At 34.8% G+C, this 13,834-nt stretch overlaps 2 protein-coding genes across 7 annotated transcripts; one reads left to right on the forward strand and one right to left on the reverse strand.

Moving 5' to 3' along the window:
- Positions 1-474: 474 nt before the first annotated feature.
- Positions 475-6,425, forward strand: LOC110783027 (uncharacterized). 6 transcript variants are annotated; one of them, XM_056838438.1, is made up of 10 exons: positions 475-660; positions 826-885; positions 1,867-2,051; positions 2,136-2,244; positions 2,366-2,464; positions 2,972-3,055; positions 3,753-3,838; positions 3,954-4,091; positions 4,202-4,366; positions 4,469-6,425. In XM_056838438.1, the coding sequence occupies exon 10, from the start codon at positions 5,186-5,188 to the stop codon at positions 6,239-6,241; it is 1,056 nt and encodes a 351-aa protein (XP_056694416.1). In that variant the 5' UTR covers positions 475-660; positions 826-885; positions 1,867-2,051; positions 2,136-2,244; positions 2,366-2,464; positions 2,972-3,055; positions 3,753-3,838; positions 3,954-4,091; positions 4,202-4,366; positions 4,469-5,185; the 3' UTR covers positions 6,242-6,425. The 6 variants fall into 6 exon arrangements, with proteins under 6 accessions (XP_056694416.1, XP_056694417.1, XP_056694415.1 ...); XM_056838439.1 differs by having other exon boundaries at positions 4,050-4,366; positions 4,469-4,763; positions 5,205-6,425; XM_056838437.1 differs by having other exon boundaries at positions 4,050-4,091.
- A 2,204-nt stretch (positions 6,426-8,629) lies between these two features.
- LOC110783056 (F-box/kelch-repeat protein At3g23880-like) lies at positions 8,630-10,468 on the reverse strand. Its single transcript, XM_021987351.2, has 2 exons — positions 9,250-10,468; positions 8,630-9,031 (listed from the first exon to the last, which is right to left on the reverse strand). Exons 1-2 carry the CDS (start codon positions 10,333-10,335, stop codon positions 8,993-8,995), a joined length of 1,125 nt encoding a protein of 374 aa, XP_021843043.2. The 5' UTR covers positions 10,336-10,468; the 3' UTR covers positions 8,630-8,992.
- Between the last annotated feature and the right edge of the window lie 3,366 nt (positions 10,469-13,834).

The raw sequence follows: 13,834 nt of genomic DNA on the forward strand, positions 1-13,834 counted from the left end.
TTATCCGATCCAAACTTGACCCGTACTCGAAATTATAGAAACCCGACTCAAACCCGTCTCGATAAGACCCCAACCCGAAATTATACCCGATTGGAATAAGACCCGACCCGAACACGACCTAAATCCGAAATGAGAAAATAACCCGATATAACCCGACTAAAAATCAACTTGACCGAACACGAGTTGAACCGGGTGATAAAGTGACCAGACATGACCATATCGGATCATGAACCGAGATCCGAGGTTACCAGACCCCATTCGACCATTTTAACCGCTCTAGAACGACAAATGATAAATTAAAAAAAAAAAAAAATCTTCCGCAAAAATCAACTTTTAAAAAAATTGTGAAAAAAAGTAAAATTTTCTTTGGATTATATCACCCCTCTGGTACTACTATCACTTCAACCACCATCCATCCATGACCCTACAAAGTTCAAACTCCAACCTTCCCTCCAATTCCAATTCTAGTACCAGTTTCCCCCATTTCCATCAAATTCCTTTAATTTTCAAACTACATTCACCAATTTCTCCATAACTTGTCTGAAAATACCCCGTAATTCCCATAATTTCATCAATGGAGCAAGAGTAAGAAGTTCAGTGCCCTTATCAAAATGAAATTCCACCAAATGCTCTTCGTAGGAAAGAAGACCCACTATGGAGGTGTGGCACTGTGTCTCATACCGGTCTTTCCAATAGCAAAGCCTTCTCTTTTCGTCCCTTAACTCTAATTCTCCATTTTTTCTGTTTTCTGCGAATTAATTTCAGTTTTTGTTTTCTGGGTTTTCTTTATTTTAACTATTAATAAATTTACCCCCTTATTTCCAGGTGTTGAATTTGAGAGGGGAGAAGCTTGAGCTTAGTCTTATTGACATTGCAGAAAAGGAGGTGAGTTTATGATGTTTTATTCAAATTTATCGTTTTTTTTTTCTTTTTCAAATTAATGTTTTATTGCCAAGTCAAGTGATGAGAAGGCTAGCTGTTTGAGCTGCAGAGAGGTATTCTTGATTTATTGAGCTCCACCAAGGGAAATTATGTAGACGGAATTGGATCCTGAGCACCCTCCACGACTCTTAATTTTGACTTATTAAGCTACTATTCCAGTAGACATTCAATTTGATAAATATTCTTTGATTCCAATTGATTGAAAATATGTTGAAATTTGCCAAAACGTTGAAATGGGGTTTGGCTATTACTTTTTTGGGGCTTGGCTATGATTCATAGATATTCTTTCTGTTACTCTTATGATGTTGGCAGTATAAAGCTCACTGGAATTAGTTTTTAGACCAACGCAAATTGGGAATAAATTTTGGTGTTAGGCATTTCTAGGAAAATCGGTCCTCTTTAGTCATTGTGATTTTCCTGATTAAATAGAGGTTAATTTTAGAAGAAATCGCCTGAGATTGGATGATAATGTATCTGTTAGATGGAGTGTACGTTCATGACTCCTCTTTGGTCATCACTGTCATTGTCTTTTTTGTATAGAGCTTTTTCTGTTTTGCCTAGGAAGGTGTCTTCTAGGGAGATTGATTGGTTAGTAAAATTGAGAAGGTAACCCTTGCCGGGTTCTTCTTGTTTCTTTTTTGATGTTCAATTGAGTGCGAGGTATGCAACCAGTCATTGATGTTCCCTCTTTGTGTCCAGAAAATTTTGCCTTGAATTCGAATATCTTATGCCACCTGAACTGTATTTAATCTTTTAAGTAGTATCACTATCAAGTAAAAGTAGGTACATTTGACTTATTGGATAGTTAACATAAATCACAGAGGTTATGCGTTTGAAAGATCTCAGGTTTACTTTGGTTAAATCTAGACATTATTATCTACAACAACAATAACACCAGCTGATATGGTAGTATTCATACTGCAGTGCAGGACTGCAGGCTCTTGTTTTCCGCCACGCTCATTTTGCCATTATGATGAATTGAGAACATTATTCCATTCAAGTGTACGCAACATATAGAATGTCAGTTAATGTCAAATGGTACTATGTTATCCCACCTAAAGAACGTGAAGGTGGAACTATCATCAGATATGGACCATATGATTGTTATGGTAAGAACTGTAAGGTCTTCTGGTTTTTTTTATTTTTGTGTTGGACTTGCTTTGTTTAGTTGTCATATAGATTTATTTTTGCAGAATACGAGGATTACAGCTTCTAATTTAGACAAAATTCTCCCAAGTTATGAAACTACATTGGCTTTGTCTCAGCCTGATATGCAGCCCTTCCTCAACATTCCTTGTCAAGGTGTTTTGACATTTTAGTAGTGAATTGTGTCTTCATCTTTTTCACAATAAAGAGAAGTTTCCATGTTCTCTTTTTTTAATTTGGCCTCTGATTTTACTACTCTGGTTTATTTTTGTGTCAGTTTTTCCTGGACTTCTTCAGGCTGTTCATTTTTCATCATCAGAATCAGGCAAATGTTTACTTCATTCCACAGCAGGTGGTTGAAGATTTTAAATTGGAGGTAATGAGTTACTGAGTAGTTGTTCTGAACCCATTATTTCTAAGAATATGGAATCTACTGTTTTTGGTACCTGACTTGAATGTAAAGACAGAACAACTCTTGAATTGATTTTCCTTATATTTAAGATGTCAAATGTAAGAATCGTGAACCTTTTGTAGTATTGTACCATATGGTATCATTTTATGAATCATTATATCAGTATTGAGAGGAATATATGTGGTTCATATCGTTGAAGTTGACATCAGTCATCTATCGTAGTGGAACATTTTGAAGTTGATGAAACAATTAGATCTTTCTTGGACTTGTCATGTAGTCAGCTCCAAGTATTTTTTGTTAGGATTTATGTCAATGTCTATGGTACTGGTAATATAATCAGGTGTTTATTTGATTTTTAAGATTCTGCTAGCATCCTTGCTGACTTATTTAATTCAGGACCATGCCTGAAAAGAAGGTATTGATTAACATATTCTTGGTTTTTGATCATTTCTGTGAAATCATTGCTTTCAGATGTTCGATAGACATAAGAATCATGTCAAACAAGGCGTTGAAGTAGAGCTGGTCGTTCATGGATTCCCTTTCCTGGAGCGCAAGGTAATGTTATCTCTTGCTCTACAGTTTACAACATGAAATCATGTTTATGTAAAATCATATTTGAAGTATTTAATTTGCTCAATTTCTGTAAACAATAATAATTACACATACAAGAAGAGATGAAATTGCTCCTTAGCCCTTACCCTCTCTAATCCTTCATAGGAACTTCTTGCTTAATGGTTTCAGTATTCAAACTCTTAGTTGACAAGTAAATATACTGCCAATTAAATTGTAACAAGCATTGTATTGGCCTAAATGCTTAATATTGCATGATTTTGTGACATATTATGCAGCATTGGAATTTATGATTCTGTGAACGCAAACGGAAGTTTATGAGTAGACTGTTCTATGTTAAAATATTCCGTGGGGAAGACTCTATGCAACCTTCAATCCAATTTCATAACGTGCCTTGTGTTATAACAATGCCTCTACAAATTTCAGTGAAGATGTTTTACTTTTACACTGCGATTTTCTTACTAATTTTCATTCTTCGACAAACTGATAGTATTGAGTTGAGTTTGGTTTATGTGATGCATTTTGAATCAAATTATTCTGTAGTTTTGGCACATGGCCTGCTTGGAACCAAGGTTTAATCGCTATTGAACATCACTTTCTCTGTTTAAATGACTCCATTTGCTAATATAGTTCATATCTGCACAAGTATTTTGCTAATTTCATAAGTGTTGTTTTTATACAGTGTCTCTGTCAGCCAAATATAATAAGAATGTAATTGCAAACAAAAAGTTTCTAGTTGAAAAGCGGGAGCTGAGGATGGTGATAGAGGTTAGCTCTGATTTTCTTTTCTTACTTGTATAACGAAAGACATTGCTTAGGACTTCTTCATTCTCTCATATTTTTTTGTTGGTATTGATGCCTAAGTAAAATTTTCTGGTCTAAGGTACCTGAGGTTTGTCCTGCGGGCTCAAAGTTTAAAGACATTGCTTAGGACTTCTTCATTACATTGACACCAACTTATGTGGAGCATGATTTGCAGGGAATATGATGGGAATGTAATAGAAAATGATCACCAAAGAAGGTTGGACATAACAAACCCTACTTTACTTGATGGAACAACTCCACCAGGTTTCTTAGGGTATGCTGTCAATATGATTGACATAGATGTTAATAACATTCAAGTCAAGACAGTTGCAGGGCGTGGCGCGAGACCCTATTCTATGATCTTTTGGGGGATCTTCAAGTGTACGAAACAAAGGAGCACATGAAACATGCTCTTGGATGTATAATGAATGCTGCAATATCTCTAGATGGAGGCATCATGCACAGAAAGGGCAGAGTTTCACTAGGATCTATGTATGACTCTCCCTTTAATTAAATACTGAGGAAATTAGTACTAATTATACAACTGAGAAATTACTGGAATATATATATATATACTGGATATTTTTGTTTCAGGCATGCGGACTTGCATTTCCGTGTTGTTGCAGAGGAGCAAGAGTATTTAAGCAGAGATGAGATGATGAAGGAGATTGAAAACAAGAAATTGGAATTGAACATTGTGGAGGAAGCCATTGCTTATACTAATGAACAGAGGGAAAGCTCTTTGAACAACTTTCGTGAAAGAGAAGCTGGGTTCTTGAAATTAATTGAAGATAAGGAAGAAATTAACAAACTTATTTTGTCACAGCAAACAACTCCAATGGCGCCTTTGCATACACAGAGTTCTGGTCAGTTGTTTTAGGAACATCAGGTTAGTTTTTTATAAGACAACATAGTTTTACTCTAATATAAAATTAAATGTTACAAGATACAATAACCAGAGTTTTACTCTAATAATAAGTCTGCTTGTTTATCATGAATAGAGTTTTAGTCTAATAATAAGTCTGCTTGTTTATCAGATTTCTCTGTATTTCCTGGTAATTTCTGTATTTATTTTGGTATCTTATCTCCAACAAATTAACAAGTGATAAAATTTCCTTATTACTAGAGTTTGTTTAATCTACGATTGTTTTAGTCCCCCACAATCATTAGGACAGCAAAACTGTTAAATACTCATACTTCATACACTTCAGTTTATACTTCCATCACTTCGATCATACTTCATACAATTCAGTTTATACTTCCATCTTTCTTAAACTCCATTAATCAATCGATCTTGCTATCTTACTAGCGATGTCGAATCTACTTCCAGGGTTTCATTTCAAACCAACCGAGTTTCAATTACTTAACTTCTATCTTTTACCAAAGATTAATGATGAACCACTTCCAGTAATCCCTCGAATGCTTGATGCTAACATATATGGTGATAAAGGTGATCATCCATCTCAAGTTTTCGATTCTTTTGGAAAATCAGACCTTGAAGAAGAAGATACTGTCAGGTATTTCTTCACTAAATTACAGCATGTTTCAAAGAAGAATGGGGTTAACAGCAAGAATGTTATTCGAACTGTGGGTGGTTATGGCCATTGGAACAACGCGAGAACCGAGTCTATTATGGTAAAGAATAACCAAGGTGAACATGTTGAGGTTGGATCAAAAACGACTCTTACTTTCAAAAGAGGAAAGGGTATTGTTGATGATCATGTTGAATGGAGCATGATTGAGATTTCAACATATGATAGTAATGTGGTTCTATGTAAAATCACCAAGAAGATCCCTAAACAATTCTCCCAGAAAAGGCAACTGCAAACAACTTCCAGTAGTATTATTAGTACTACTACTGTGGATAATGATGGTGTCCAAGGAAACAAACGTCAATGTGTTTCTGTCCAAGTTTATCAACCTCAAGAATATGGTGTTTCGGGTGTGGTTCAAGAACAAGAAACTAATAATACGGTGAATCTTGGAGAAGAAGAACATCAAGGGATGGAGGATGATGATGATATGGCATTATTTTGTAAAGGATTGGAAGAGGATTTGTCAGTTGGCGATGATTTGAATTCGGATGATAATATTGATGGCCTTTTGGATTTGTGTTCAACAACTCCCACTACTACTTCTGCTTCTACTATTGTTGCTGATGATGGTGTCCAAGGAAACAAAGATCAATGTGTTGCTGTCCAAGTTGATCAACCTCAAGAATGTGGTGTTTTGGGTATGGTTCAAGAACAAGAAACTAATAATACGGTGAATGCTGAACAAGTCAATTTCGAGGATTTTTCAGTTGGCGGCAATGACTTTTATCTGACTTTGGAAGATCGGATCCTGCTGAATTCTCTTGGATTTTGATGAGCCTTTTGGATTTGTCTACAATATAAATTAGATTTGGCCTACAGGTTTTTACCTTCCACTTGGAAGGGTTTTTCTTGTTTGAGGCATTAGGGTTTAAGCTTTAAGCACTTGGTTCTGTGTTTGTACATTACATAACGTACATTCAAATTCAATAAAAAGTTGGAAGCTTAATTTAGTTACACTTATTTTTGTGTCCATTATATATGTTGGTGTTTTGAAACAAATTGACTATCACTAATCTCTATCATTTATGATGGTTACAGTTATTAGTGTAATAGGTAAGCATGTCCATGTCGTAGTAAGATGTAGTATGTCCTGCCTCGATCTCGTTCCTGCAGTAGTGGAGCTGTTATCATATCTTTGCTGTTGCAGTATAGGATGATTCAGCTACTGAAAAGGGTGGCCATTAATTATATGAGTATCTTTAACTGGATGCTGCTTTGATGCATAGGATTTCATGAACAAACTAAGGGTCTGTAAATACAATTAAGTATAATAAGACTGAATTAGAAGTTATGATCAGGAAAGATAGTTTGAATTATTCAGATCAGTTAAAGATCGAGATGATTGATGATCCCTACCACAACCCACAGCAAGCTCTACTGCTAGCTACTGTCATTAAAGTGCTGCTACTGCTATGCTTTGCAGTAGCATGCATGTTTGCTCTCAGAAGAGCAATGGCCAATGGTGGGTGAAAGTCATTTTTTGTACTCCCTCCGTCCCTTAATACTCTCACCGCTTTCTTTTTCGGGCCGTCCCTTAATACTTGCACCGCTTCTATAAATGGAAATCTTTACCAATATTATATCATTTCTCACACTTACTTACTACCCCACCTACACCCCTACTCCCTACAAAAAATCATTTAAAAATCAACACCTCTCACTCACCACTCTCCACCCCTTACACATTTCCCACTAACAATATTAAAAAAATACCCCACTATCAACTAACATCCATTAAATTAATAAGTCAATTCAAATGTCTTAAACTCCGCACCGGTCAAACCGATGCGAGTATTAAGGGACGGAGGGAGTAATTGACATTATGTACTCATGTTACATTACATTTTACATATCTGTTAGATGAATCCTCTTAATTTGGTAATTGCTGTCATTGTCTTTTTTGTATAGAGCTTTTTCTATTTTGCCTAGGAATTAAGAGGGAGATTGATTGGTTAGTAAAATTGAGAATAGGAGCAACTTAATCACTTTTCACCATTGTGTATGTATGACTGTTTCTTTGGAGCTATAATATTTCTTGTTTACTAATCAGAAAAAGGAGTGTAATGAAGAACATTTTGTCATAATGGCTATACCAGCTTCTTCTTATTCTGCTAATAGATTGAAAGAGCAAATGTGTCCAGTGAATCAAATACATCACATTAAGTACATTAAAATTCAATTAAAAGTTGGAAGCTTAATTTGGTTATACTTGATCTTTACAGTTATTTTGTGTCCATTAAATATGTTCTGGTTCCTGTTGATATGTAGCGGGCATTGTCAGATTAAAGAATTATCTTATATGACCCAAACCTGAAATTAAACCTGACCGAAATTTTACTTGATCTCAAACTGACTTGTGTACGAAATGGTAAACAACCTGAGATCGTTCAAACTAATCTTGACCCTACCTGAATCAAATCTATAGCTAAAGTGACTCGTCATGACTCTCTCTGAACACGACCTGAGATGACCTGATCCGTATCCGACTCAAGTAACCAATTTGACATTTGTAGACTCTAGTCAGACAGTCACTATGGTACCTGAGTTAAAGCTAGAGAATATTGAAGACAGAACTACTGCTAGCTACTGCCTTTTGTTTTGTACACTTTGCAGTAGCATGCTCCGTCCAACTTAACTTAACTTGCTCTCACTCAATACAAGAATCATTAATGTAAGCTTCTTAATTGATCCCATTAATTAATTGTTTAATTCAACTTTCTATACAGTTTGTTAGTTCTGGTTATTGTTCTGTGCTAACTCATCTACCTCAGTGTTCTACTAGCTCAATACAAACAACTAATTAACCATTAAGTTCGCTAACTAACTGCATCACTATAAACCTATTCCTTAACAGGACAGCTTAAAGGATTATTTTTGTACGTTTCAGTCTCACTTTCAAGGATTCTTTTCAACAATGAATCCCAGTTTTAGGCTGCATACATTTAGTCATATTATACGAGCCAACAGATAACTTGGAGACGTCTCTACCAAAATAAAATAAAAACATTGAGATGATAGTAAAAGACAGTAGCAGTACACCAAAATGGCTTCAAAACCACCCTACTTTGGTAAGAGAGTTGATGAAATTAATTATAAGTCACACATGAAGTACTAGGAGTGTGAATAAATACACATGACACATGACACATGACACATGACATAACATTGAAATCTCAAGTGTTGGTAAACCATTAGCATATCACACAAGCAAATGAAACCGAGTTTCAAAGGCCAACAGCCACATACATAGCAAAAACCAAAGGTTAGAAAGATGAAAATACAGATCGAGGTTCTAAACCAACCAAGTTACAACACTTGAAGCATCAGCAGCACATCATACCAAAAACTGACATAAATAAGTTGATAACAATATATGGATCATCTAATGTTGTTGCTTGACCAAAAACATATACCACCATACTTGACAAAGGTCTAACCACGGGCAACCTTTCTTTTCAGCCATCGTCTCTGTTAATAGATTATCATGACTTGGTCCAATGGAGGAGGTTCCAGTTCCACCAATTCATAGACCCCTTGGCAAAGGTAAATCCGCCCAAGTCCCCTATATATTTTCAAACAAACATCATACATTCATACATACAAACCAATTCAGATCGATCATAACATTTTACTATTTTAGTTTATGATGCAGGACAATTTCATCATTGTTCCATAGACTCGTTTTGATGCAGGAATATCACACATTCACAATGAAAAACAACTTGAAAACATGTAAAAAACTCAAACAGAACATAAAAGAAACAACTATGAAGTTATTACCTCTGCTGGTATATTGGGAAACTCAGATAACGGAAGAGGTGAAATCTGACTCGGAACATACTTTTCAATACTAGTCCTCATCTGACCTCCAAACTTCATAAGCGTTTGCTTCGACCCTCGATCGAGCAACCCTATCATCCCGCGATGAGTATGAGCGATCAAAACCTTACCCGTCTTAGTGAACCCAACCAACTTATCACGTGGATTGATCTTCAAATCACATTCGAAACAAACAGAAACAACTTTTCCAGGATTTGTCACAATCTCAAACACAGCCTCATTTCGAGGGTTAGAACTACATTTGGCCAAACACCCTCCCATCACACACAAAACACCATGCCCAGGCGAACAAAACACCAAATGTGGATACATCTCAAACGTTTCTCTTACCAAATCAAATGCAACAACCTTAGTTCTATCACCCATGTTAAACATATTAAACATAGTCCAATACAAGGTATCACTAACTAAGGATGGTTCCCCGAACAAAACACCTCTCTCGACTCCGAAATCGACCTTTCGCCACACATTCGATTTAAGCGAATAAACATCAACGGTATGAGTTTCTCCATTACTCATAATTCTAACAACTTTAAAGTCATCGTTAATAGAATCATACCCAAAACCCCAATTCGTATGATTTGTACCCAAAATTTGAAAATCTCCAGAGTAAAATTTATGGGATTCACTTGTAGCAGGATTATAAAGAAAAAAGAACTTCCCATACATTTCCGCTAAACAAACTAACCCATTTGAGCATCCAACCAGCTCAATATTTTCCCCAGAATTAAGACTAAAATCAACATCTAACTTAACCAGATTATTTTGAGCATTATCATCATTTTCACAAGAGTAGAGGTAAAAAGTATTATCATATTGGACAAAGAGGGATTGAACGGGGAAAGATGGGTGAGAAATAAGGGGTTGTTTGGTGTAATGAAGAGTGAAATTAGAAGAAGAGATAGAAGAATTACATTCCTTGCAAACGAGCTTTGATTGAACCAACTGTTTGACGGGTAGCCGTGGAAGGATGTGTTGAATTATCAGATCTTCAGGGATCTGTCTTTCATTTTCATTGTTTTCCATTTTTTTGATTTTGATGTTGCTTTTGAATCTCACTCTTTTTTTGTTCTTCAACTTTCCTCTCCAGTCTCAACCGGTGGAGTGAAGAGTGATGAGATGAACACTTCTTATAATTGATCGAGATGCGTGATCTGATTAAATTTTATTCAATTGATTTGATGTATCATTACAACTCAATATTTTATCATTTTTTTTAAGACTCTGCCCTTTGACATAGCACACATGTGACCCTTTTAGCTTCGGCTACAAAGGATGGACATTGAACTATTGAAGGCTACGATATGTAAGTTCATGTTACAATTTGACCAAAAATATAGTTCAAAGTTTTGAGTTAAATTTTGTAACATACTCCGTAATACACAGATATAATCAATTTTTTATTATAAGAAAATGATACTTCCTCCGTTCCAGAAATATCACACCATAGTTGATTTTTACTTTTCTAATCATTACTTTGACTCTCGCGTGCAATTAAAAATTATAAAGAAATTTAATATATATATATATATATATATATCAATACGAATCTAACATTACCCCCACATGACTAAAGAATTCATTCGTACGAATCACAAAAAAATGGTCAAAGTCGTAATGTGAAAAGTGTAAAAAATAAATGGTGCGATATTTCCCAAAACATATTTATAAAGTACGGAGTATAAGTTTTGTAAAGTTTAATAATTTAATTTCAATTAGATTCGTGTGAATCCAACACAACCTAAAACCATGTTCATTTCATTGTATAGTGGCTTGTTTGATTCACTTCAGTAATTTTCCATGAAAAGTTTTATGTTATGGGAAGTTAATTCCTTATTCTTCTAGTAAATATCTTGATGATGTTTGGTTTGAACTTGTGCATTTGAAATTTATGGAAATTGACTTGGGAATTGTGACTTGCCAAGGGGATGGTAGGTAAGTCATTTCTCATTTTCTATAAGAATTGCATCTTTTTAAGGGAATTCCAATTCCTCCATTACACTCATTTCATGCCAACCAAACAGTGTGATATATATGCGTTTCCTATGAACTCACGTTTTCCCTCTATTTACTTGCATCAAACATCGTCTAGACTTATACGGAGTAATCTTTTCCAAAAACCAAACACAATATACGACCTTATTTTGTTCACCTAATTTCCTCATCAGAAAGTAGGGGTTAGGTTTTTATGATACGTCATCACGTATACTCCCTCCATTTCGAAATAATGAGGACAATTTACCTTTCACCATTACTTATGTAAATGTTTGGACATTAATATCTCTAATTTTATATTATTAAAAATTATAAAAAGTTAATATTACGAAAGTACATATAAAGACGAATCAAACAAGATCCCACATGTACTTTTTCTTACCCATAAAACACAAACGCTGAATTGAAAAATTTGTAAATATTGTCAAAAGACTCAAAACTCTACCTAGTATTTCGAACGCAGGGAGTACTCATATATATATAGCCTATAATTACCTACGGATCACGTATCTCTATAGCTGTGGTGAGATAAAGGCTTACTTTGGGAAAAGACTTATTTACAACTTCCAACGCTTTAGAATTAATTTTTTTATTCCCTTTATATATATTCCTCAACCACTTTGGACTTTAGGTAAAGTTATTAAAAAAGGTCGGGAGGGATAGAAAGAGTTCAAGCTCCATTAGGGCCACTTTCAAAGTAACTAGCTAGTTCGTTAACCTGGGTTAGATTGACATGTGTAAAATTTTGATCTAATAGGATATTTCATTACATTTTTTTTAAAGATAGAAAGAGTTATAATACAGTTTATATCTTTGCAAAATTACAATTCAGTTAGAAAATGTTACTAAGTACATTTCACAAAAAAACGAACAGAAAAGGGTTAGAAATGGAAGTTGAATATGACTCGAACCAATCTCATCTCAAATCCGACTTGATAAGATCTGGATTTAAATTAAATCCAAATTGAATGACTTGGACCAAATCGATTGGTGTCCAAACCAAAATGGTAAATGACTTTAGATTACCAAACTAAACTTTACCAGAATTGAACACTCGGAGGATGAAGTGACTCGTCAATCGTCATAACCCAAACCGGAATTGAACTTGACCCTAATGTTACTCGAAGTCTCGAATCAAACTGACCTGTATCTGAAATGGTAAATTATCCGAGAGGCCCAAACCAAACTTGACCCTACCCGAACCAAACCCGAAGGATAAAGTGACTCGTCATGACCCAAGCCTAAAATTAAACCCGGCCGAATTTTTACTTGATCCTAAATTGACTTGTGTGCGAAATGGTAAACGACCTGAGATGGTTCAAACCAAACTTGACCCTACCCGAACCAAATCTATAGAATAGAGTGACTCGTCATGACTCAATCTTAACACGACCTGAGATAACCCGATCTGTATTCGACTCAAATAACCAATTTGACATTTGTAGACTCTAGTGATGGACTATGTCACTATGGTACGTGACTACGTGAGATAAAAGGCTTAGATTATTTTTGGAAAAAGGTCTAATTTCAACTTCCATTTTTTTTGTTTGCTACCATATATTCCATTATTTTTTCAGTAACTTCCACAATATTTTTAATTTTTTGTGTCAATCGGCCAATCGCTACCGAGGTTATTAGGAGCTGAGGATTGCTAATGGAGTACTACCTAAATTAGTGTTCTATAACATCATAATTAAGTGGTAATTATAATTTAATCATTTTAAATAATTAATAAAAATTAAAACCCAAAAAATAATACCAAAATCAAATTTCAAAATTAGGCGAAATTATCCAAAATTAAGAGACTTAGGCTCTGTTTGACACGCCTTTTCAGCACCTTATTTTTGACGTCTTAAATGATAAGATGCTGAAATTTCAAGTCAACTTAAATAATTAGAGCGGTTTGTCAATCACTATAAGTAGAATACTTTCGTATAAGGTCTTGAAATTGACTTGCGTTGAGAAGTTACTTTGATTGACGTTTTAATTGAATGTCCTTAAATTTTCATGTATTTTACCTCTAATTTTTTGTTTAAAACAATCTATCTATACTATTATAAATCTCAATGGCATTTCATGTCGTCTCGCCACATGTCGCCCCCATTAAATGGCAGGTGACATGGCATATCCACATTGACATATATTATTTTCCTACAAAAGATGAAAAAATGCAAAACATCAATATTTGAGCCCGTGACCTCATGTTTATAAGTTAGAACTTTAACCACTAATCAAATAATACAACTTATTGTATTTAAGCAATTCAAAACATATAAGTTATGTTTATTAATATCTTGTATTAAAACTTTAATGCCTACCATAATTATACATTTTAATAATTTCCTTATGAAACTAAACTATACTTATTTTTTTTCCATTTAGGTTCATTTATGGTTACGTTTTTTTAGCAGGCCAGTTCATGTAAGTTTATTGTGAGAGATGTCAATTCTCAAGATGAACCGTTGAACCCGCTGGGTTGGTCTGATCATTATGAACCCAAAACGTTAATAACCCACGAGTTATAACCGAA

The sequence above is a fragment of the Spinacia oleracea genome, chromosome 3 (assembly GCF_020520425.1).
Source record: "Spinacia oleracea cultivar Varoflay chromosome 3, BTI_SOV_V1, whole genome shotgun sequence".
In the NCBI taxonomy this organism is placed as follows: Eukaryota; Viridiplantae; Streptophyta; class Magnoliopsida; order Caryophyllales; family Amaranthaceae; genus Spinacia; species Spinacia oleracea.